This window comes from Otolemur garnettii, unplaced genomic scaffold (genome assembly GCF_000181295.1).
Source record: "Otolemur garnettii isolate 467f Iridium unplaced genomic scaffold, OtoGar3 scaffold00006, whole genome shotgun sequence".
Taxonomy (NCBI): domain Eukaryota; kingdom Metazoa; phylum Chordata; class Mammalia; order Primates; family Galagidae; genus Otolemur; species Otolemur garnettii.
This window is the reverse complement of record NW_003852401.1, coordinates 21,244,909-21,271,201: the sequence shown is the minus strand read 5'-3', so window position 1 is coordinate 21,271,201 and position 26,293 is coordinate 21,244,909. Positions and strand designations below refer to the sequence as shown.

General features: G+C 36.4%; 1 protein-coding gene across 3 annotated transcripts in view; it reads left to right on the top strand.

Moving 5' to 3' along the window:
• Positions 1-26,293, top strand: part of RIC1 (RIC1 homolog, RAB6A GEF complex partner 1) — a 150,252-nt gene that overhangs the window by 43,742 nt on the left and 80,217 nt on the right. For all 3 annotated transcript variants that reach the window (XM_003782896.1, XM_023508275.1, XM_023508279.1), the window contains exon 3: positions 11,279-11,358. In XM_003782896.1, the coding sequence (XP_003782944.1) occupies positions 11,279-11,358 (80 nt within the window). The remainder of the gene's footprint in view (positions 1-11,278; positions 11,359-26,293) is intronic.

Sequence of the window (26,293 nt, the reverse complement as noted above, 5' to 3'; positions counted from 1 at the left end):
AAAAAAAAAAATAATAATTGACATCTCATCATGTTGAGTATTTCCCTTAACAAATATGAAGTGACCATCCTTGTTTTTCCTTACTTTTGTTGGTTTAGAGCCTAGTGTATCTACAAATAAATTTGCCACCCCTGCTTTTTTCTGATTTCCATTTGCCTGTATTACAGATGCCCATCCCTTCACCCTAAGTCTATATTTATCCTTTAAGGTATTCTTGCATGCAGCAGATAACTGGCCTAAGTTTTTGTATCCTGTCAGCCAACCTGTGCCTCTTAAGAGGACAGTTTAAGTCATTCACATTAACTGAGAATATTCATGAGCCTGGTAGTATTTTGGGTGCATTTTCACTTTTCACCATTGTGGAAATGGGTTTTGGTCAAGAATTTCAGAGTGAGTTTACTTTGGTAATTAGCCTTGTGCTGGTCATTATGAAGGATGGGTCTGAGGATATCCTGAAGAGCTGGTTTGGTTATGGCAAATTTCTTCAACGTGTGTATGCCATTAAAGTATTTAACTTTTCCATCATAAATGAAGCTCAGTTTGGCTGGATACAGGATCCTGGGCTAAAAGTTGTTTTGTTTTAGGAGACTGAAGGTTGATGACCATCCTTTTCTGGCTTGAAAAGTTTCATTAGAGAGATCTGCAGTCATTCTAATATTCTTCCCCTTGTAGGTTTAGATTTTCTGACATCTGACTGCTTGCAGGATTTTCTCCTTCATATTAACTTTGATGAAGTTAATTACAATGTGTCTAGAAGATGCTTTCTTTGGGTTGAATCATGGTGGGGTTCTGAAACTGCCTGCTGTCTGAATTTCAGTGTCTCTTGCCGTCCTTGGCAAGTTCTCTTCAATTATCTTTTGGCACAGGGGTCCTCAAACTTTTTAAACACGGGGCCAGTTCACTGTCCCTCAGACTGTTGGAGGGCCGGACTGCGGGTCCTGGGACGAGTTGGCTGCTAAGCAGGACAGGCAGCGGTGGCAAAAACACCCGGCAGGCTGGATAAATGTCCTGGGCGGGCCGCAGTTTGAGGACACCTCGGGTAAAGTATCTGTGCCTTTCAGACCATCTTCTTCAGGGATTCCTATGGGGTGAATGTTTGCTCTTTTGGAGTGGTCCCACAGTTCTCTCAAGGAACGATCTGTTTTTGCTCTCCACTTCTCTTCCTCTTTGAGCGTTTGGGAACATTCAAAAGCTTTGTCTTCAATGTCAGAGATCCTTTCTTTTGCCTGCTCCATTCTGTTACTGAGGGATTCTACTATATTTCTCAGATGTTTGAGGACTGCAAGTTCTTGCCCCAATGTGTCAAAATCTTTGGTGATTTGTCTTTGAATTCACTCAATTCTTGAGAGAACTTTTGAATTGCTCCTTGAATTTCTAACTCCATCTTTACCTCCATTCTGTTAATCTTATTTACAATCCAAATTCTGAATTTGATTCTGACATCTCAGTCATTTGTTTATAAATGGGATCTTCTGTTGTGTCTTTGTCATTCCTTGGGGGAGTTGATCTACTCTGATTATTCATGTTGCCAGTGTTTTTCCGCTGATTCCGCCCCATGATTATTTTCACCATTTGGCTAGAGAAGATGACAAGGTGAAATTGAATTGAGGGCTCCTGGAATTGTAATTTACCAGCCCTTTACCAAAGAACTGGGACTAGTGAATGCAAGTTTTCCCTTAGAGCTTTACAAAGTTCCCATTCAGAACTATAGTCTGAAACTCTGGGAACCTGCTTGGTGTGGTGGGGCTAGATGGCACTGATCAGCAATCAGCTAGTCTCTGTCTAATCTTAGTGAATCAGTGCATTTGGGCTGAAATCTCAGTTGTGGAGATATATAAGCAACTAAGACACCCGGCCCCCCTACAGGCAACAACTGGAAGGGGAGAATCCCATACTCCCACAACACAACCGGGGTACAACCTTGGTGGGTCCCCAGGTGATTGGCCAGGTCAAGAGTTCCAAACCAATTGTCCCAGTAAGTCAGGTGGGAGTGTTCAAAAGGTCTTCAGCATCTACGCAGCAGGGGTCCACTGGCAGCTCAATTCGACCCCAGTGGGAGGGACTGTGGAGCTGGCACCTCTGTCAGGGCAGCAATGCCAGTGTTGGGGGTGGTGCCACTGGTCTGGGGTACTGCTGTGTGTAGGTCGTGGGAGCCGTCAGGGAGCTGGAGGGCATTGCCACTGGGTGCAAGGGTCACAGGAGCCTGGTGGTGAACTGGAGGGCTGAGTCACTGTACCCTGGTGGGGAGAGAGGGAGCTAGAGGGCAGAGTTGCCACCCTTCTGCCAGGCAGAAGTCAATGGCTATGCTGGGTAAGGAGCTGAAGGGTAGAGTCGCTGGCCCCAGGCCACAGGTCGCAGGAGCTGGGCAGAAATCCCATCTGTGGCCACTGGTTGCAAGAATCCAGTGGGGAATGAAGCCGCTCACCATGGGCTGCCAGGGGAGCTGGTGGGCTGCAGTCCCCGGGAGTCAGTAGCATGGGTCTCTAGCTATGCTCTTTCCAGCACCGGGCAAGTCTCTCTCCCCTTGTGACTCCCTGCCTCTATTAAATTTATAGTTTCTGCACGCAACTGCCCCACAGCTCATGAGGTGCCCCACCCTCACAAAAATCTGCCAAACGCTCCAGACTTTGCAGGGGGTAGTCTTCCAGATCTCCAGGAGAGGGGGAAGGGATGGATTGGGAGTTCAGGAAGGTAAGGAGAATACTAGATCAACTTTTGGTCCAGGCAAGAGACTGCCTGGGCTTGCAGCAGTATCTCTCCATGGAGGGAGTCCCGGCCTTCAGTTGTTTTCTCGCTTTTGGTGAAACAAAAGGTCCTGTTTTCTACTCACCTCAAGCCACTGTCCTGGGGAGAGGAAGGGGAAAGATTCCCGTCCTCTTTGGAATGGGTTTTATACCTGAAATTTGTTTCTTTGGAGTCCCAGCTTGTCGCAGCAGAGGTGATGTGGACCTGTTGATTCTGTCTCTCAGCTCTGCTCCTAATCTTCCACTTTTTTGGGTTATTTCTGGCCATTATTTTTCCCTTTGGACTGGAGTCTGCCAAAAGCTGGCTTCATTCGGCCATCTTGCCACCCGGCTATTTTTTGTTGCAGTTTGGCCAGTGGGTTAAACGTGCCACACTCGTTATATGGGGCCGGCGCCCTACCCACTGAGCCACAGGGCTGCCTGTGGCTAATGCTTAATAACAGTTATTTGTTTTCGGAAGGGATATTGTATGACTCAACCTCCTGGCTTTAATTTCCCTTTTTTGCATAAGGAGTTGGAGGCTGGTCCTGAAATATTTAGTTTCCTTTACCAACTCATTTGCAAACCTCCTGAATTTGTCTTCCAATTCTCTTTTCCATAATAATCTTATCTCTGTATGCCTTTATTATGAAATTGTTTCTGTTTGCTCTTCTGTAACAAAAGGTTCAGCTCTCAGAGGGATTGTGTTTTATCAGTTCATCTATATAATTTTGTATTAGTATAAGTTTAACTCTGTTCTATTTATGTTCTCTTTATATCTCCTGAAAGTTGCTTATTTTATTTTTTTTATTTTTTTTTTTTGAGACAGAGCCTCATGCTGTTGCCCTGGGTAGAGTGCTGTGGCATCACAGCTCACAGCAACCTCCAACTCCTGGGCTCAAGCGAGTCTCCTGCCTCAGCCTCCCAAGTTGCTGGGACCACAGGCGCCCACCACAATGCCCGGCTATTTTTTGGTTGCAGCCATCATTGTTGTTTTGGTGGCCTGGGCTGGATTTGAACCCGCCAGCTCAGGTGTACATGGCTGGTGCCTTAGCCACTTGAGCCACAGGTGCCGAGCCTTATTTATTTATTTATTTATTTAACTTCTTCAGTCTCATCCATGTGCCTCATCAGTAGGAACCACTTATTTTGCTTGTTTAGTTTGGTTTTCCATCATGAAGTTAATGATATCCCTTATTATCTTTCCTTGCTGTGTTCCATTAGCTACCTGTAGAGGTCAGGCTTTTGCATGGGTCTCTAGCAATACAAACCAGCAGATATTGAATAAAATGGCAGTTTGCAGAGACAGTAAAGCCCCAGCACTGTTGAGGATTGCAGAGAATCTCAGAGTGGAAAGGCCTTAAAGTGAAGCCTTACTCAAACCATGGGATCTGGCAACAGTTCAGTTCACCAATACAGACTCTCCCCTGAGCTTGTGAAGTCCCCAGAGTTATATTGAAAACCCTGCCAATGTCCATTTCCAGGAACAGATACTTCAGCTCTTTTCTGAGTAGGAACCACAGGAGTCTCCTTTTTAAGCTTTCTTAGGGAACTGAAAACTCTGGGTCAGTGCCTCAAGGAATACAAAGCAGAGCTTTCCCTCTGCTTGGTCCCTAAGTACCTATTCTTTACCTAAAGAGCTCACAAGATCTTGATGACTTCGACACCAGCCTCCAGGCTCATTCAACAGATGTTTCTATAGATAATGTATACCTGAAAGGAGAAGGGGAGTTAGAAATAGGGCTCAGTCCATCTAACTTCAGGAATCCAGAAACTAAGTTAAAATAAGTCATTTCTACTAGTTGTAATAAGTCATTTCTACTAGTTGTTCAGGGATTTTGTTTTTGTTTTTGGCCTCTGCCTACAAAGGGGGTTATTTTTTATTTTCATTTCTTTCATTATGATAAAAATAATAGATAGCCATTAGTAATGTGATAACAATTTAGGAAGATCACTGATATTTTTGTATCTTATGTTCAGTAAAGGCATTCACTCTTATCTTTGCAAACAGGCATTTATGTTAAAGGATAACCTTTCAAGGTGTCTTTTAAAATAATGTTAAAAAATTGTACCTTATCATTGAATATATATTGGAATTGGATAAGTGAACTTTCATAGGACCAAAGTTTAATGGAATTCCAAGGCTCTATTTATTTTAATGATTATTTTCCTCAAATATATATTTTCTTACCCTCTTGTATGAAGTATATTGCATATGAATTAACTATTTACTTGAAGATTCCATTATTACAGTAGTAAATTGGGGGGGGTGTCTGTGTGGTAGGAACTGTTATAATAATCCTTTACATGTATTATTAGTAATCTTCATAAAAATCCTCTAAAGGTAGATGCTTTTACTATTCTCATCATGTAGTTGAGCAAACTAGGGTACAGAACATGACTACTGTGTGCCTAAGATCACAGGGATAATAAGAGAATTCAAATCACAAAGCCTTGTTCTGGAATTCCAGTGTTAATAATTCTGTTCTACTGCTTTAGCATGGTCGCACATTTCTAGTAGCTGTTGTGGAATAAAGCAGAATCTGGGAGATACTTTGAAATTTGGTTTTAGAAAATCATCACTAGAATGTGCCAGGAAAGGATAATACAACTTTCTGACCTATAGAACAATTTAACATTATTCTTTCTGCAGATTAAGGCAAAGTCAAAACAGTCATCCTCACATAATTGTCTTAGTGTCTGACCTCCCCCACACAAATATTTTATTGTGTGCTCTCATATGACAGTAATGTCTAAAATTCTGTTTCTACATCACTAATAGAACCATAGCCTCTTCTTTATCAACTTATATCTTAAAAAGAAGTCCCACTGATACTTTTTGATGGCATGTGAAGAAAGGAAATCCTTTACTGTTTTCTGAGTTGGTCCATAGTATTTGTGATATTGACTCTATCAAAAGTCAAATATTACTTTCGTAGACATAATATAAGGTAATAATTATCTCTGAAGTTTTCCTCAATTTAAAGTTTTGCGCCAAGCACAAAGAACATTAAAATTAATTTTAAGTGCTCATTTCTAGGACTCTATCTCATCAATAGTAGCACCAGTACATATTACTCCCCTTGGTCATCTGGTGACCATAGTGATACTCAGCGATGAGATGTTGTAGCAGTTTTTCTAGGATGAGTTTGTGAACTTGTCAGACTTTGTGCACCAACAGTTCTGATGGCCATTCCAGAAAAAGAGTTCCAAAATTGCTTTGAAGGGGTAGACTAGGCACTGGCCTTGGTGCGTAACTTCCCAAGGGGAATATCTTGAAGGGGACCATAGTGATATTCAGAAATGAGGTATGTAGCACTTTTTCTAGGATGAGTTCACGAACTTAATTGTCCTACCTTGTATGCATGCCTTTTTATATCTTGTCTGGATTTCCTAGAACTCAAAATCTTTTAGCTAGTTTTTTTCCCCCACTTGTAATGCATCTTAATTATTATAGCTATTTCTAAATCTAAGCTCTTACAATATTCCTATTTTCAAACTTTCCAGTGTCTCCCCCTATCGTGTGGAACAAAATGTGTTCTAAACTGCATAGACTAGCATTTAGGACCTCATTGTGATCTGGCCTCATCTTGACATTCCAACCCTGTTTGCCACTGTTAGCCTTAATGTTACCGTTCACTCCCAGCTACATGGAATTATAGATAGTTCAGCCACAACATATTGGGAAACAAAAAGGGTGAAGGTTCTTCAGATTATGATCATCTTGCTAATTCTTCAGGTGCAATTTTATATTCTTGCAATATAGAGAACATGGAAGCAAAAGGAAAATGGTTTCAAATCAAACTATAGCTAAAGTTTGCCATATAGTACCCCATACAGATTAATGACTTTAAAATTTTAAACTCTACTGTTATATGGGCTAGAAAAATAAAACAAATGATTTTTGACAAAAGTGCAAACAAAGCTCTGTCCCCCAAACAAAAAAAGATCAATGGTATAAAAGGAATAACTTTTTGACACAGGTGTGGAGACTGCCAATTCACCATTGCTGTCATCTCACAAGTTCTCGTGCTTTTTAGGAGAGCTAAATCCCTCTTCATGCCCTTTTCACCAACATGTTCTGTTATTGAGCTATATAGGTATTTCTTATAACTCTCACTCCTCCTAGCCATAGGCTATATGGGCTGCTACACAAACTGATTTAGGTATTCAACACCTGCCCTCTGCTCTCCTCCCTTTAAACTTACAATTCATTATTCATTTTTAATAGTTTTTCTCTTTGAGTAACTCCAAGATTCCATTTTTTTTAAGTTTTTCTGTTATACTTGGACACTGACTGACTTGATCACATTTTCACATAAGTAAAATTTCAAATGATACAAAAGTTGCAGATTCTGAATTTCTGATTATCTCTTTCTCTCTTCCTCTTCTACATAGCAACATAGACAGTTCATGTGAAACCTAACCCAGACAGGCTAAGCTAGTCAAAAACTAACAAAGGACTAAATCAATGATTTCTTAAAGGCTCTTTGAAACCTGTGATTTGGATTAAACAGTGTGATTTTAGTAAGGAATTGAGGAGGGCAAATTAGGGATGTCTCAGCATGGTCCACCTTAGTCTACCAGACTTCTGTATTCAGTTTTGTGTCTTATTTCTTTGGGGAAAAATATTACTCTCCTCTTTCTCAGTAATTTTTCTGTGTATGTATTTGTTTGGGGGATTTCAAGGGAAAGAGTGAAACATAAATAAATTTTTCTAGGTTAAACACTGTAATATAACTCCCTAATGTAAACCGAATTGATAATCTTAGTAATTTTTGACTAAGCAGTTTTTCTTAGTAATCTTTCTTATGGTACTTTAAGCCAAACTAAATTTGGAATATTTTGTGAGACAGTTTTCTATTTCCTCTTGTTCTCTGTATCAAAATGATTTCTTTTCTAATCAGTCTGTGAAAATCCTCTCCATCTTTAAGGATATACCTAAGTTTAACCTCTACTTTTATAATTATAAACTTTAATTTTTTTTAAAGTTTATAAATAATTTCGTATGAAGTGTTCCACTTGGGTTAAACATTGAATGAACAGAGTAATAAAAACATCAATAAAAAAAAGGAATAACTTTTCAACATGTTGTGTCAGAACAAATGGATGTCTAGATGCAAAAGATGAACTTGGATCCCTATCTCATAGCATATACAGAAAATTACCTCAAAATATATACATGTATGACGACCTATGTGTAAAACATAAAATATGAACTTGTAGAAGAAAGCATAGAACTCAAAATTTATTCTAGAACAAACTGAGGAACTGGACTTCATCAAAATTGAGTACTTCATTTATTCAAAGACAGAGTTGAGAGAATAAAGACAAGCTACACACTAAGAGAAAATCTTTGCAAATCATATAAATATATAGGATTTGTATCCAAAATGAATTCTCAAAATTCAACAATTAGCAAATAACCCAATTAAAAACAAAAAGTGGGCAAAAGAGTTCAACCGACACTTTGCAGAAGATACATATGTGGCAAATAAACAAACAAAAAGATTGTTCAAAAAAAAAAAAGGAAAAGATTGTTCAACATCATTTATCATTAGAGAAAAGCAAATTAAAATTATAATGATACCATACATGCCTATTTGAATGTTTAAAATTAAAAAGGCATACCCTGCCAAATGTTGGCAAAGAGAGGGAAGAAAAGGAGCTCTCAAACACTCCTAGTAGGAATATAAAATGCAACAACTACTTCAGAAAAAGTTTAGTATTTCCTTAAAAAGTTAAACATACTCCTACCTCATAATCGAGCTGTTTTACTCTTGTAGATCTACACAAGAGCAAAGGAAATATACAAGGTCTGATATTTAATCACAAACAGATCCTAGAAAAAGTGCTGCATATCTCATTGCTGAGTGCCCCTACAGTCACCTTCAAAGTGCTTCCCTTAGGAAGCTGTGAACTGATACCAACACCTAGTCAACCCTTGAAAGCAATTTTGGAACTCTTTCTGGAGTGCCCATCAGAGCAGTTTTGTATTACCCTGGATGCCCTGAATGTCATCAAAATGTCTTCCTTTCAATATTTTCTTTAAGGTAAAAGAAAAGTCATTGGGGGCCAGACCAGGTGAGTAGGGAGAGTGTTTTAATATAATTGTTCACTTGCTAAAAATTCCCTCATAGATAGTGTGTGAGCTAGTGCACTGACATGATGGAAGAGCCATGTGTTTTTGGCTAAGATTTTCAGTTTAAATTTTCCTGTTTCTCTTTTGATGCTTCCTATGTGTCTCACAGTCAACTGATGATTCTGATGCACAATTCGATGAATTTTTACATTGTTTTCATCAGTTCTGCTTATTACTGGCCCCTGACTTCTCTTCATCAGTGACAGTTACCCTCCCCTCCAAAAAAAGATTTAATCCATTTGCGCACTGCCGTTTTCTTCATGATATTATCCCCTAAACTTGGACTAACACGTCTCTGATTTCACTTCTCCTCTTGGACTAACATGTCCCTGATTGTACTTCTATTCTACCCTTGCCAAGTTTAATAAGAAACTTACCAGTGTTTGTTGCTCTAATGAAGCTCTGACATTCCCACAACAGCACCCAAAAACAACAATGAACACCCCTCAGCAGGACACTGTCACAGACTGACCTGTGCACAGCTGTGAGACAATGATATATCAAGGTTATGAAATGTTACTGAATTGTTTAACAGTGCTACCAACATAAGTGCACAGTGGCAAGTTTGATGACTTAATTGTCAGGCCTCATACATGCATGCAAAAATTTGTACATCAATTTTCATACCAGTTTTGTTTGTTACAGCTAAAAACTGCAAACTCAAATGTTTATCAGCAGATGAATGAATGTATAAAACAACTGGAAAATCCATAAAGCAGACTACTGCTGACATGGTTGAATTTCAAAATATGTATTAATTATGCTCAGTGAAAGAAGCTAGAAAAAATTAAATATACTGTATGATTTAATTTATATAAAACCATGGGAAATGCAAACTACTCTGTAATTAACAAATCAATCAGCTTTGAGAGAGATGAAGATCACAGGAGAAAGAAACTATGGAAGGGTACAAAAATTATCAGAGTACAAGGAAACTTGTTCAAGTGATAGATCTGATAACTATCTGGATTGTAATATTTGGAGTTATAAAAAAGAGTAAAGTTTAAGAAAAACCCTGGCTTTGCTGAAGAAACTTTTCCTCTGTCATTCCTTTAAGTGAAAAACAGGAAGCCAGTACTGGAAAGAAATTTGAAACCTTGGATAATTTCTTTAGTTTTCTTTGGTTCTACTTTGGGTAAACGCCCACCTCTAAAATGTTCATGCCATATCCAAACGAAGCCTGTGCACACCTCTAAAATGATAGGAATTCAGCATTAGTACCATATCTCTGTTATGCCTAAAAATATTTGGTTAGAAACAGCTAAATATTGTTATTTGATTAAAATTTGAGGAAACATAGACTTGTTTTCTGAACTACCTAGTTATATATATTTTGTATTTTTTTCTTACAGCAGGCCTCCCTTTTGAAATAAGAGTGTATAATTTTAAAAAAAGACATCTTAAATAAAAAAGATAAAGCTAAATGAAAGTATAGGAGTATTTTATGTATTTATATAAATGTACAGTGATTGTTTGAGTTTCACAAGCTGCAGATGTATGCCATGATCATCTAAACAGCACTATTTTTAATATAATTTCTATCTTAAAAATATTCCATTAACTTAGAATGAAAGAACTGACATTCACATTTTGGAAATTAAAGGTGCTTTTTTTTGACTTTTGTATCTCAGGCTATATATTTTGTAGTAAATCAAAGACCAAAAGATTGATTTTGAAATATATGAATATGCTGTTTCAAAGTTAATTTTGTGTAAGCTTTATGTGAGTAAACAGTTTATCATAAAGATATGCGTTAAAACAGCATTGTTGATTTAAAAACTTAGAATAATTCTTGGCCATATTAGTGTGGAGTATTAAAAGTTTTGTATATTTTGCCAAATAGTCTATTATTTGAGAATATTTATGTCCAAAATACTTTATAAACTATTGATTTCAATTACATGTTTATAAAATATTTCCAAATCTGTAAAAGTCCTTTTAATTAAGATGGGTTATATTAAAACAAAAGTCTTTTTTTTTTGAAACAGAGTCTCACTCTGTCACCCTTGGTAGAGTGCTCTGGCATCACAGCTCACAGCAACCTCAGACTCTTAAGTGATTCTCTTGTCTCAGCCTCCTAGTAGCTGAGACTACAGGCACCTGCCACAATGCCAGGCTGTTTTTTGTTGCAGTTGTCATTATTGTTATAGCTGGCCTTGGCTGGGTTCAAACCTGCCAGCTTTGGTGTACATGGCTGGCACTGTAACCACTGTGCTACGGGCATTGAGCCCAAAGTCATTTTTATTTGTTTAATTAGACTATAGTTCTACAAAAGAGGGTTCTGAATAGTGAAATTTTTTTCAATGAAGGAATATAGAAAAGTAAAGTTCAAGGTATTCTTTAATTCATGTTTAATAGAAAATTAAAATTCAGGGTATTCTTTAATTCATGTTTAATAAAATTTGTCTTTCAGACGGCAAATGGCTACATCTTGTTTTTTCATATTACATCTCCAAGAGGGGACAAGTACCTTTATGAACCAGTATATCCCAAGTAAGTTGTTTGCCTTTCATTATTTTAGTATTTGATATGCATACTTTATATTCTGAAGAACATTACAGTTTCTGCTTGTCTGAAGTGATTAAAGCTAAGCCAGCATTTCCAAAATATTGTTTTTAAAATAAGCAGGTCTTTGAACTGTCACTCCTTGAATAAAGAATGCTTAAATTAATTAGATATGTCTGGGACTCTTGATGAATAGACTGTATCCTTTCTTGGACATTCAGAATTACTAGTAATATACTTTAGGTCTAGCATTCTCTGGTCCTTTAGTAGGGAGGAGCTAAGAGATAATGAAGGAGAAGAGGAGAAATGTTAGTTATGGGCATTTTTGCCCATATTTTTGTATATGTTTTTGCATAGAAAGAAACTTAGACAGTTCTTACCTCTTGGTTAAGATTTGGGGGAAACGTGAACTTTTGTTCTTTGAATTATGTAGTTATGTGAATTTTGCATCATTTTTCTTTTATGACAGGCATTATTTTTGAATTAAGAGAACATAACATTTTAAAACTATGACATCTTTTTTTATAAAGATTCAGCCATAAAGCTGGATAAAATTATAAAAGAGTATTCATATTTCTTTCTAGATGATAGGAAACACCCAAAGTTTAATAAGTATATGGGAAATAAAAGGGAAATACATTTCATTATATGAAAAGTTTAAATTCTTGAAAATTGACAGAAAAAAGAAAAATCTTAAGCAAATAATTTGAAATGTATTTGTGGAAAATACAGCCAACTCTTACTATTTTTATATGGAGGAATCATAAATTGCTAATAAACACGCTAAGATATCCTAATAAGAAAAAAGGTAAAAACAGTCTCATAAGAGAAAATATAATAACTAACAAGCAAGAGAAACTGTTCAGGCCTAGTAGTAACCCTCCCAAAATAAAACATTACATACAACAATCTTTTTTAAAAAACACGATACATTAAAAAAAAAGTTTTTAGAAATTATTACTCAGTGCTAGTAGAGATATAGTAAAACTTGTATTGAACACTCTAATATACAAGGTGAGATAATAAGGAGTTGGTTAACAAGTTAATTGTGGTATATCATTCTCTTAAAGTGACATGTAGTCACTAAATATAATGTCTCAGAAAAATTTGTGAACTTAAGAACCTGACCATAATATAATGCCAAATGAGGAAACAAGTGACATAAGAATATATATGTAATATGATAGTATGTAAAACAAAGATCATCTAAAGAAAAATAGAACAACATAATACAACTATTTATAATAATTGCTCCTGAGTGGGGAAACTGTAATGATTTTTCTCTTTTCAACTCTTGAATTTTCCAAATTGTTTTTATATACATAGCTCATGGCAACTTCAAACTTTTGGATTCAAGAGATCATCTTGCCTCAGCCTCCTGAGTACCTGTGACTATAGCGACTGCAACACCTGGCTAGTTTTGCTATTTTTAGTGGAAACAGATTCTTACTCTTTCTCAGGCTAGTCTTGAACTCCTAAGTTCAAGTAATCCGCCTGCCTCAGCTTCCCAAAGTGCTAGAATTATCATGAGCCACTGTGCTTGGCCTTGTTAACATTTTTGAGAATACACTTTAGGAAAAGCTAATCTAGGCTATATAGAATATAGGTTAGTTTTTTTATTATAGATTCTAAGGGAATTTTTGGATGTTCTAAGCTACTTGTTTTTGACAAATATAGTGGTAATTGAAGTGTTGAGTTTTGGAAATATTTTTTAGAGTTCAGAAATTTCTTGATTATGGTATTTAATTTGATTATTTTTCAATAAAATGTTTTAATGCAAAAACCCTTTCAAAATGTACTAAAAATTATAGGGTAGTGCCTGTGGCTCAAAGGAGTAGGGCGCAGGCCCTATATACTGGAGGTGGCGGGTTCAAATCCAGCCTTGGCCAAAAACTGCAAAAAAAAAAAAAAAAAAAAAAAAAAATTAGAGGGATATTATGATGTATTTAGAAATTTTATATTCAGTTTTGTAAGTAGTTTAGTACAAAACTTCTTTTTCATTCTCAGTTATAATTTTGTGATCCTTTTGAAGAACTGTTGTGATCAATGACTAAAATTTGATTTACTCATGCATTTTGAACTACTCTTAATTCCTTTTAATAGCTTAATTAAGATATATTTCTGTAGATAAAAAGCAGTAGTTTTTCTGATTAAAACAAAGGACTTTAACTTGATTAAATTATAGTGTTGTAGAGGGTAGAGAAATTATTTCTCTTGAAATGGTGAAAATACTATTTTCTTTCTTTCAGTTCACTGATATATGTGTTATACAGTGTTTCAGAATAGTATTTGGAGACCCAATTTTTGTATTTAAAATGTTTTAAAAAGCAATTTGTTACCTTTCTCTTACTGCAGGGGCTGCCATTTTAATTAAGAAATTCTGACCATGCCTAAACTTTGTGATATTTGACTACCTATGTTAGGCTAGAGAATTAAATGATGCTTTTTTAAAATTTGGATATTCTTTTATTATATTGAAGATTTTATATTTTAATGACTGGGCTCAATAAAATGTACTTTGCCATATAGCAGTATGAATAGTAGCTAAACATACAGGCTTTGATATCAGATAGATCTGGAATTGTCAGCTCTGCTGCTTTTCAGCTATATGACTTCTTTCAAGTTATTTAATACCACCCAAAACTCAGTTTTCTTAACTGTAGAATGGAACAACAGTAATCATTTCGTAGGATTAAATGAGGTCATTCATATTTAATGCTTAGATAAGTTCCCTGGCTTATGGGAAAATCAGTAAAAGACGACTACTTTATCACTAATACATTTTTTTTTGCCAAATTTTTACAACATTTCTAAGATTTCAAGTGATTTTTAAAAAATATATAAATATTTTCTAATTGATAATGTACTTCTTTGCCAGAGTAATTGGTAAACTGGTAATTGCTATACAAAATACTTCTATAGATTAAAATCAGCCAGTTGTATATTTGCACACTAGACTACTTTCTAGTTGTGTTACTTACTCTAGTAAGTTTCTGATCTTTCTGCAGAACTCATTGGTAAAATGGAAATAAAAATAATTCTTTCTTTACTTGTTAGGAGGATTATGTGAGTTCATGTTTTTGAAACCTGAAAAACAGCAGTTATATAAGGATTTGAGGAAAGTAAAAAAAGTTTGGTTTTAAAGAGGTACCTTCATTGGTCATCTGTGACATTGTAAACATGCAGTTGAAGACTCTGTTCTAAGCATTTCTTAATACTGATTTAATCCCTGTAACAACGCTGTGAGGTAGTTGGATATGATTATTATATGGATTATTGCACAGAGAGGCCAAGTAACTCACTCTTAAGTTCACATGCTAATGAGTGGGTGGCACAGCCCATGATTCGGGCATAAGTGTTGATGCTCCAAAGCCTGTACTTTTAACTAGTAATATTTTGCTGCCTCAGCCATGTTTATGCTTCATCCAACCATGGACTTGGGGACTTAATTGGGGAGCAAGGAATGAAAAAAAGGAGAAATGATCTAGAATGTTTTATAATAGTCCTCAATAACAGAGAGAGGCAGCATAATTAAGGCTAGTAGTTAATCATTCTCTCAATTACAGAAATACTATTGTCTTATTTCTCTTTAAATCTTTGAGTTCATCACTTGAGTTTTTCTAGAGTATCTCTATGTTCCTGTATTATGTGACAGCATCTAACCTCAGATTGCATATCATTTTCCATTATGCTCTATCTGAGAACACAGGTCAGATGCCCCTATGATCTTTCATAGTTTCCACCTGATTTTGTTCCTAGCATCCCTCCTGTAGATATTGGTAGTGAGTATTCAACAATGGTGGCAGTCTTATGAAATGCTTCAAAGATTGCTTATTCTTTGATGAATGAACTTTCCTTTTCCTTATCTTTTGTTTTTTTCTTCTTCTTCCTAAGAGAAGGGTCTCACTCTATCTGTGCCTTGATCATACATTGTTTGCTGCAGCCTCTAGCTTCTGGGTTCAAGTAATCCTTCTGCATTAGCCTCCCAAGTAGCTGGGACTACTGGCATGTGTCACTATACCTGGTTAATTTTTCTTTTTTCTTTTTTTGTAGAGATGAGATCTTGCTCTGTTTCCTAGGCTGGTCTCAAACTCATGGCCTCAAATCATCCCCTTGTCTGCCTCCCAAAGTGCTGGGATTATGGGGGTGAGCCACCACTCCTGGCCTATCTTTCTGTGTCTTTATAGATCTCACTGTATGATAAAATACCTCTTCATACTAGTTACATGGACTCGTAGACAGACTTGACTTGTAGTTTGTCTTGGCTTTTTATTTTATGGGTTAGAAATTGTAGTGAAATTAAGGAAACTACAAGGGGTAAATAAGAAATAATTTGTGTTTGGCTTTAAAATGTGTACATGTGCTTGTTTAAATATGAATTTAGTAGATCTAAATCATATTTAATTTCACCATAATGAAAATTACTTAAATAAATCACTGTAATTTGTACTTTATTGAGGGCAGATGTTCCCCCCTCCCTTTTTTCTAGCCTTACATTACTGCTATTAAACTCTCTTTAGGTTAGAGACCACCATTTTTATTTTATTTTATTTATTTATTTGTTTGAGACAGAATCTCAAGCTGTTGCCCTCGGTAGAGTGCTATGGAGCGTCACAGCTCACAGCAACCTCAAACTCTTGGGCTTAAGTGATTCTTTTGCTTCAGCCTCCTAAGTAGCTGAGACTACAGGCACCTGCCACAATGCTGGGTGGTTTTTTGTTGTTGTTGCTGTTGTTGTTGTTGCTGATGTTGCCATTGTTGTTTTAGCTGGCTCGAGCTGGGTTCGAACCCACTAGCCTTGGTGTATGTGGCTGGCACCCTGCCCACTGAGCCACAGGTGCCACCCAGAGATCACCATTATTGAGACTAGGGTTCTAAAAAAATAAGAAAGTTATTATATTAAAATTCAGTACATTTAATTATCAAAGAGTAAAGGTATAGATACTGTCTTTGCTGAACAAAACTATTCCAAAACAACAACTATAAAAACTCAAACTCCACCCCCTCCTCCGTTCATCTATGAGACTGTGAGACCTCTTATCAGCTCACTATTAATGAATTAGTGCCAGCTGGAAAGGAAGAAGAAGAGACTCGCTGAGGTTAGCAGTTTCTTCCTTCAACATAACTTACCCCTTCAAAGATGCAATTTTCTTGTAGGAAAAACCTTCATTAAGGGAGAGAAGCTAGAGGAAAAAAGAGGTCTGAATTAGTTACAGACTCATGAAAGTTTCTCTGAACACATGTTTATTTGTCTTTGCTAGTAAGTTCTGGTTGTTAGTTTTCTAGAGAGTAAACTTTTCTCTTTTCTCCCTTATTTTTAATAATATACCTTGTTCTATGTACAGTTCATGGGCTTGACAAAGTGTATTAGTGATGCTAACATTTTTATTCCCTTTGAGCCTCTCAAAATGTTACAAATAGCTATATTCTATAAACGTAGATGTGTGACCTTTAGCTATTAAACTTTGCATATTACATTACCTTATGTTGTAGTGTACACACATTGATTGGCAGGATTGGTAACAATGTTAATAATTTTAGATAGTAAAAGCTACGCCCTACTACCTCTAAGGATACTACCTGAATGCAAAGAATGATAGAATTGTTAAAAGAGCTACCCCATTCAGAGAGCCCTGCACATTATTCTTATCAAACTGACAGCTGTCTAACTGTGTGATAATGTAAAGAAAAAGCAGGCTCGGCGCCTATAGCTCAACCGGCTAAGGCGCCAGCCACGTACACCTAAGGTGGCGGGTTCGAATCCCCAGCCTGGACCCGCCAAACAACAATGACGGCTGCAACCAAGAAATAGCCGGGCGTTGTGGCGGGCGCCTGTGGTCCCAGCTACTTGGGAGGCGGAGGCAGGAGACTCGCTTGAGCCCAGGAGTTGGAGGTTGCTGTGAGTTGTAATGCCACGGCACTCTGCCCAGGGGGACAGCTTGAGGCTCTGTCTAAAAAAAAAAAAAAAAAGAAAAAAGAAAAAGCAGTTTGGGATTTGCAGGCTTTCTTTGTTGTTTTTTAAAAGATCTGGTGATGAAGGTACTATATCTTTCAGAAAACTGCTGAAAATTATTTTCATCCATTCATCTGCCTATTTAATCAGTGTTAGATTTTGTCAGGCTCCAGGCACTGTTGCAGTTAGAACAGGTAGAGTGCTGAGAATAAAACCAAAAAGCCATCCTCATGGAATCTGTGTTCTAGTGTAGGGTGATAAGAAAGTAAGTAAAATGTATTCAAAATTAGGTGAGAGATTCTGTGGAGAAAAATGAAGCAAGGTAAGAGAATGGAAAAGTTGAAACATAAAATAGAGTGGTCAGCATCTTCACTGAAAAGACGGCATATAAAGGGTCTCAAAGAGGGGGAGGTAACAAAACATAAACCCAAGGGAAGAGAATGCTGGATTGGTAAGATTTGGCAAACAAGAAAGTTCATTTGAAGATACTGTGAATAAGTTTTAGGTCCTATCTAATAATTTGTAATCAGGAAGAATGTGAAAACACACTCTCATTGATAAGTAACTTAATCCTGGGAAAGTTAGAGTCAATTCCCCTTTTCCGTAAATGGCACTGCCATATGCTGGGAATTGAGTTTATTCACTTTTCCTGCTCATTAACACCAATAGCCAGTCTGTTTCACCTCTAATATATTCTACCTTGTATGTCATTTCTTTTCACTCCTTAAATTCCCAACAACACTACATTAGTTTGGGTTTTGTCACTTTTCTCCTGGATTTTTAATAAGATCTTTTTAATCTGTCTTTTAGTCTGCCATTGAATGACTTTTTTCAGACATTAAATTTACCTGCCATTTTCCTGCATAAAAATTTTCAGTGGCTTTCCAGATTAGTTAACATTGCTTGCGTTTTTGTTTTGTTTTGGTTTTTTGTTTGTTTGGCTTTGGTTTTTTATTTTTTTTTTTTTTGAACTTCACCTAAATAGTTAATGCTATCTATTTTGTAAAGTTGTCATTAGTTTTCAATTAGTACTGCAACTTACTACATAGTACCTAAAATAATGCTTTAGTGTTCTGTAGGGTTTTTTCTGACTTCCATTCTACATCTTCTTGGCTTTAACTACTCAAGTATGTATGGATGATGTTCATGATTGATGCTCGAATTTAGTACCATTTTCTTAAGCTTCAGGCCCTTTCCAGGATAAATCCATTTGGATGTTGCTATAGGCAGCCTTAAATTTATCATATTTCAACCTCATTCACTGCCCACTTACCAAGCCAAACATGCTGTTGCTTTATTAACTTCATTTTAGTAACCATCATCTTTTATCAGTTGTATGAGGTAGAAAACTTTGGATTCTTTGTTTCTTCCTGTATTTGTTCAGTAATCAAGTTGTATTGATTAATTATAGTTTTCCATTGTCTCTATATAATATTTGCTTTCACTGGTCGTGTTGGGAGCTTCAAATCCTTCTGCTTGCCTGTTGAAGTTTAACTTACTAGCTCATTTCTCTTCTATGAAAGACTTTCTCCCATATGCTGAAATCCATCATCCTTTGCATTGATACCAGATTTATTTTTCAAAACAGAGACCTGATGGTATGATTCTTGTCTTATAAACTATGATTGCACTCCAATTCCCACAAAATAAAATCCAAGCTTTCTGGCTTGGCATTTAGAACCTAACTTTTTTCATATTGCAAAGACATGGAATCCACAATTCCTATTTAATTTAATGCCTCTTTTCTGTTGTTATTTGCTTAAGGTGACCAGATTTTAACATTGGTAAAGCGGGACACCATTGACAGGGGGTGGGGCGGGGGCGGGGCCTGACAACAATGCAAACTTTGATAAGCAGTTCTCAATAATCACTTCTCAACAATTATTTGTTATTATTACAGTTTAACATTATAAAATTAACAAAAATAATATAAAACTCATATCCTGGCAAAATAGCCACATGGCAGCTGAAAACCGTATATTCCCTTACTGTTCTCCCGCCTGTTCATGCATTCTTTCCAAAAATCGGCACTTTTTTAAAACGCTACGGGACGCAGGACAAATTGTTAAAAATCGGGACTGTCCCGCCAAAAGTGGGATGCATGGTCACCCTATATTTGCTCTACTTCAGGGTTGTCTGACCTTTTGGCTTCTCTAGGCCACATTGGAAGAAGAGGAATTGCCGTGGGCCACATATTAAATACACAAACAGCAATGAAAGCTGATAAGCAATTATTTTTGTGATATTTGCTACCACAGATGAGCAAAAAAGTCTTCATGTAATAATTATGCAGCAGCCTGTTCAAAAGTTTGAGATCACAGGTCCTATCTTCCCTGAGACAAAGATAATTTATTACTTAGATATGTACATATTTTATTTACATTTTTTACATTTATTTACATTTTTAAGTATAAAAAATGTACATAATAAATTATCTTTGGGTTTTTAAATTTTTTTTATTACTACAAAAATAAAAGAAAAGTGGACAATGTAAAAACTAGAGGATATTTGACATTGTATTTAAGAAACTAATGCATCAGTATGTGGTTCAATGAAAGCAGGAGCCATTTTCAGTGAGTTTTCAAGGTGCTGATCAGATATTTTGGTTCTGATTATACTCTTAATGTGCTTAAATCTTGAACATAGTTGCTTATAAATGTAGGTCCTGCTAAAAAGTGATGAAGTGAGTAAGGTGTGATTGTAAATTGAGCAATATTTGTCTCTGGGAAGATAGGACTTGTAAAAATCCAGTGAAGAGACATGATCAAATTTTTCTTGAAGTTGAATAATGTAAGATTGCACCACTAGGCATTCCATTTGAAAACTGGTAGGTTAACATATTTATGTTGACTAAAAATGGCGTCGCAAATGCACTAAAATGTTATTTCCCTGGAAATCTTAAAATTTGTTTTCAAATTCTTATATCAAACTTAAAAGCAAGCATGCATGTTTTTTGCTGTTCATAAGACTGGGTTTAGCTAATGTGTTCAAATGCATAGTTGTTTGCTTTAATTTGACCTTGCCATAATTTCAGTATCATTTGGAAGGCTGTTATGATTTGAAACATTGTATTGATAAGGTGGATTTCACCTTTAAAACCATGTTTAACTCACTTAAATTAGTGGTTAAATCTACAAAAAATGCTAATAACTCTGCAAGCCAGTTTTCATTGTCAGGTTCTAGTACCAGTTTGGTTTTTGATACCATAAACGACTTTATATCATGTTGTAAATCATAAAATCTATTCAACATTTGGCCGAGACTAAGCCATCTTACGAAAACTGAGTGATGTCCCCATAGTCAGCATCAATAATTTTAAGGAATTCCCAGAATTGACAATGATTCAATCCCATGGCCTTTATGAAATTCATAGTCTTGGTGATGGTTTGCATGATGAAGGTTTTGCGTATAAATTTTCTTGATGTACTGTGCAATAATACTTCATCAAACATGAGCTTTGGCTCTGCGCCTGTGACTCAAGCAGCTCAGGTGCCAACCACATACACCTGAGCTGGTGGGTTTGAATCCAGCCTTGGCCCGCCAAACAACAATGATGGCTGCAACCAAAAAATAACTGGGCATTGTGGCAAATGCCTGTAGTCCCAGCTACTTGGGAGGCTGAACAAGAGAATTGCTTAAGCCCAGGAATTGGAGATTGCTGTGAGCTGTGATGCCACTGCACTTACCCACGGGCGACAGCTTGAGGCTCTGTCTCAAAACAAAAAAAAAAAAAGTGAGTTTTGGGTGGCAATTGTTTTCTCTTGTATTAATTATAAGTCCCTCTCTTTTGCCTACTATCACTTGGGCACCATTCGTGACTATACCAGGTATGTTGACATCCATAATTTTTCTGTTTGGGGGTTCTGTTTTCTTTTATGACATCATAGAAATCATGGTGAGATTAAAAAAAAATAAATAAGGGACTGTATTTACTTTCATTAGAAAAATTAATAGAAAGGAAAATAGCAAGGTTTGGCCCCTTTCACATCTCAGCTGCTGATGCAGGATGAAGTGGAGGGCCTATTGTAAAGCTAAGTGCAGATTGTGTGGGGTGTTGTGAGGTGCTAATCAAGTAAGATTACCTAACTTCTAACTAACATTAAACACCTAAGGTTGCAATGGTAGGTTGAAATATTTTGATAATCACCACCTTGCCAAGTCATCCACAAGCACATGTAATGTCTGGTGGTGTCAATTTAACTGGGCGTGGAAAGCAACATACTGGAAACTACACACTGCTGTGAAACTGAAGCCATGCGTGCGTACAAATAATGAGAGCATATAGTATGTTTATTTCATGCAACAGTGTTGTGCCAATGTTGTCGTCAAAAAAGTTTACACTCAAGAACCATGCAATCAAGTTCCACCAAACTTAAGTAAAGTTTTACTTAAAACATTATGAGATTTTTTTTTTTTTTCAGTTTAAGATTTTTCTGTTGGGCTGCATTCATAGCTTTCCTGGGCTGCCTGGAACCTGTGAGCCATAGGTTGGACAGCCCTGGTCTATTCAATATGCCTTCCACGCTATTTTTCTGTAAGAACGTCTTCTGACTTGTTTAAGTCAGTCATTAATAATGCTCTATAAAGCTCTGCTATCAACTCTCCTGTTCTTTCTTGTACTTAAGAAATAACTGAGCCTTCGTGTGCATCCCCATAGCACTTTTAAAAATTTTACACTGGTCTATGAATACCTTCTTCTTAATAAAAATCAATCAGTGAGAGATACATAAAGATTAAAAGTAAAAATGTGAACCACATCCACTTTCTTAGATTCAAATCCTGTTTCACTCTCCAGTTGTCCTGTATCGCTTGTGTAAATAGATACCTAGGAGTAGGATTGCTAGGGCATATCACATGTCTCGTAATTTTAGATTGGATGCAGGACATTGTATTACATTATTGATTGTCAGATTATTTTACTTTTCCTTTAAAGAGTATTGAAGTTTGTTTGGGGTAGCAATTAAGCTACTCAATCCTTTGCAGACTTATTTGTATGGATAGTTTAGGGTAGATTTAACCTTACTCTAGGCCAGTATTTTTCAACCTTTTTTATCTCACGGCACACTTTAACCTATAGTTAAACTTCTATGACACACTTAAATTATGTTGATTTGAAAAAAAAAAAGTGTACCTACTGTGCTTTGAACTTCTTTCGAAAATAATTAATGGTCTTTAAAAATTTTCATGGCATGCCTAAGATCCTGGGTCCTGCTCTGGGTCCCTTTGAGGTCTCTACTATATGTGCTGAGTCTTTAACAAGTTCTTTTCACTCTAGCTAGTCAGAACTGGAATGCCTCCCAGTCTTAAGTAAGCTGAGTACCCAAAAGCCATAGTAGTTATTTTTTGCCTAGAGTTGTGGAGTGTCACCATTATGCATAGTATAGTATTCAGTAAGACTTAGGAGAAGTCCTGCAAGTTTCTAGGCCTCTTTGTGTAACTCACATATCATTGGTACTCTGGGCCACAAACAGCTGCTTCTGCTTTTAAATCTTTTTATTTCCCTCAACTTAGTGAGACTGACATACTTTGTATGCAGTCTTTGTATTTCACTCTATAGTGTACTCGGGAAAGTGACTCCCTCTGGAAAACATTGTTTATTTCTCTTTACTCATGATAACAGTATTATGCTTCCTGCTTTCTAATGTCTGAATTTGGTCGTTTCATATATTTTGTCCAATTTTCTTGTTTCTGGAGGGCTAGTTTGGTTCTAGTTATTCTATTAGTAGAATAATGAAATGACCACGTATGTGTCCATCAGCTTGAAGAATTTCAGTCTTTTTTTTTTTACTGGGGTATAGGTAAACACATCTAAGGTATCATTATTTCATCCAGAAGTATTTTCATTATTATGGGCATTCCAGTGAACAATTGCATTGTCTGCAAATAATGAAGTATAAGGTATAGAGATGGGGGAATGAAACTATTTTTATTTTTATTTATTTTGAGACAGAGCCTCAAGCTGTCCCCCTGGGTAGAGTGCTGTGGCATCACAGCTCACAGCAAACCTCCAACTCCTGGGCTCAAGTGAGTCTCCTGCCTCAACCTCCCAACCTGGGACCACAGGCACCCACCACAACACCTGGCTGTTTTTTGGTTGCAGTCGTCATTGTTGTTTTGGTGGGCCTGGGCTGGATTCAAACCTGCCACCTTAGGTGTATCTGGCTGGCACCTTAGCCACTTGAGCCACTGGCACTGAGCCACCATTTTTATTTTTATCAGAATTATGGTTGGAAAAACAAAACAACTTAGTTCTAGAGTTTACATATGACTACCCTGGATCATCTTAATATTTGGAAATCTAGACTGGGATTCATCCTCATTATAATTGTCAAACATTTATTATATGCCTGCTATCATTTGTGAGACACTGGCTATACACTGGTGCTGAAGATCTATAATATACTAATAAATAGATGTTTAAAGTTAATGACACTGTAAAGTGAGATTACCAAGTGAATGTCATGAAAAGTCATACTAGTATTTCCAGTTAAAGTGATCAGCTGCCAGGGTAAATTTTACAGATAAGGAGATTTGATCACTGGTCTTTTTTTTACCCCCAAAGTCTCAAAAAATAGACAACTAATATTTATAAATAAAAACAGAAGATAATTAAAAAAACAGGTCATGCCAAATCTTATAGACTATATAGAAAAAGAAGAAATACTTCAAAATCATTCTCCTTCATCTGGATATACCTGTTACTAAAATTGGAAAAAACATACTATTATAAAGGGAAATTACAAACATTTCACTTATAAATGAGGATGCAGTATCCTAAACAACATATTAACAAGCTGAATTAAAAATTATTGTTCAAATAATGTACTATGGTCAAAATTAAATCCAATTTATGGGAGAATTCATCAAGTTTTTTTTTCTTTCCTTTCCATCACCCTCTCCCTCCTCTCTCTGTCTGCTCTCCCCGTCCCCCACTCCCCACTGTGTCGTTAATTGTCATCAATTGTACTCCTATCAAAGTTGAATACATAGGATTCATGTTTCTTCATTCCTGTGATGCTTCATTAAGAATAATGTGTTCCACCTCTGTCTAGGTTAATATAAATGCTGCAAAGTCTTCTTTTTTTTTTTTTAATGGCTGAATTTTATTCTATGGTATACATATACCACAGCTTGCCAATCCATTCCTGGGTTGAGGAGCATTTAGGCTATTTCCACATTTTAGCAATTATAAATTGAGCTGCAATAAACAGTCTAGTACAAGTGTCTTTATAATAAGAGGTTTTTTTTTTCCCCTTCTGGATAGATGCCCAGTAATGGGATTACAGGATCAAATGGGAGGTCTACATTGAGTTCTTTGAGATTTCTCCATACTTCCTTCCAAAAAGGTTGTGTTAGTTTGCAGTCCCACCAGCAGTGTAAAGTGTTTCTTTTTCTCCACATCTGTGCCAGCATCTTCAGTTTTGAGATTTTGTGATATGGGCCATTCTCATTGGGGTTAGATGATATCTCAGGGTGGTTTTAATTTGAATTTCTCTAATAATTAGGGATGATGAGCATTTTTTCATATGTTTGCTAGCCATTCATCTGTCTTCATTAGAGAAGGTTGTTCATCTCTCTTCCCCATTGATGTATAGGATTGTTGGTTTTTTTTAATGTGGATTAATTTAAGTTCTGTGTAGTTATTAAGCTTTTGTTTGATTCAGAATATGCAAATATCTGTTCCCATTGGGTAGGTTGTCTGTTTTGGTTGTTGTCTCTTTAGCTGTACAGAAGCTTTCCAGTTTAATGAAATCCCATTTGTTTATTTTTGTTGTTGCTATTGCTATGGCAGTTTTCTTCATAAAGTCTTTCCCCAGGCCAATATCTTCCAGTGTTTTTCCTATGCTTTCTTTGAGGATTTTTATTGTTTCATGCCTTAAATTTAAGTCCTTTATCCATCTTGAATTGATTTTTATGAGGGGAGAAAGGTGCGGGTCCAGTTTCTGTCTTTTACATGTGGATATCAAGTTCTCTCAGCTCCATTTATTGAATAGGGAGTCTTTCCCCTTATGTTCTTGTTTGGTTTATCAAAGATTGGGTGGTTGTAAGTTGTTGGTTTCATTTCCTGGTTTTCTATTCAATTCCAAATGTCTGTCTCTGTTTTTGTGCCAGTACCATGCAGTCTTGACCACTATGGCCTTGTAGTACAGCCTAAAATCTGGTATGGTGATACCCCTTGCTTTGTTTTTATTACTAAGAACTGCCTTAGCTATACAGAGTTTTTTCTGGCTCCATACAAAATGCAGAATCACTTTTTCCAAGTCTTGAAAATAGGAAGTTGGTATTTTAATAGGGATGGCGTTGAGTTGGTAGATTGCTTTGGGAAGTATAGACATTTTAACAATGTTGATTCTTCCCAGCTATGCATGGTATGTTCTTCCATTTCTTAAAGTCCTCTGCTATTTCCTTTCTTAGGGTTTCATAATTTTCTTTATAGAGATCCTTTACTTCTTTTGTTAGGTATATTCCTAGGTATTTCATTTTCTTTGGGGCTGTGGTGAAGGGAGTTGTGTCCTTAATTAGCCTCTCATCTTGGCTGCTTTGGCGTATACAAAGGTAACTGACTTGTGGAGATTGATTTTATATCCTGAGACATTACTGTATTTTTTGATGACTTCCAAGAGTCTTGTGGTTGAGTCTTTGGGGTTCTCTTAAGTATATAAGATCATATCATCAGCAAAGAGGGATAGTTTTACCCTCTCTGCTCCCATTTGGATGCCCTTTATTTTCTTGTCTTGCCTAATTGTCTAGCACTATGTTGAATAGTAATAGCAACAGAGGACAACTTTGTCTGGTTCCAGTTCTAAGTGGAAAAGCTTTCAGTTTAATTCCATTCAGTAAAATATTAGCTGTGGGTTTATCATAGATAGCTTCAATCAATTTAAGAAATGTGCCACCTATGCCTAAACTCTTCAGTGTTCTAATTAGAAAAGGATGCTGGATTTTTTTTTTTTTTTTTTTTTGATCTAT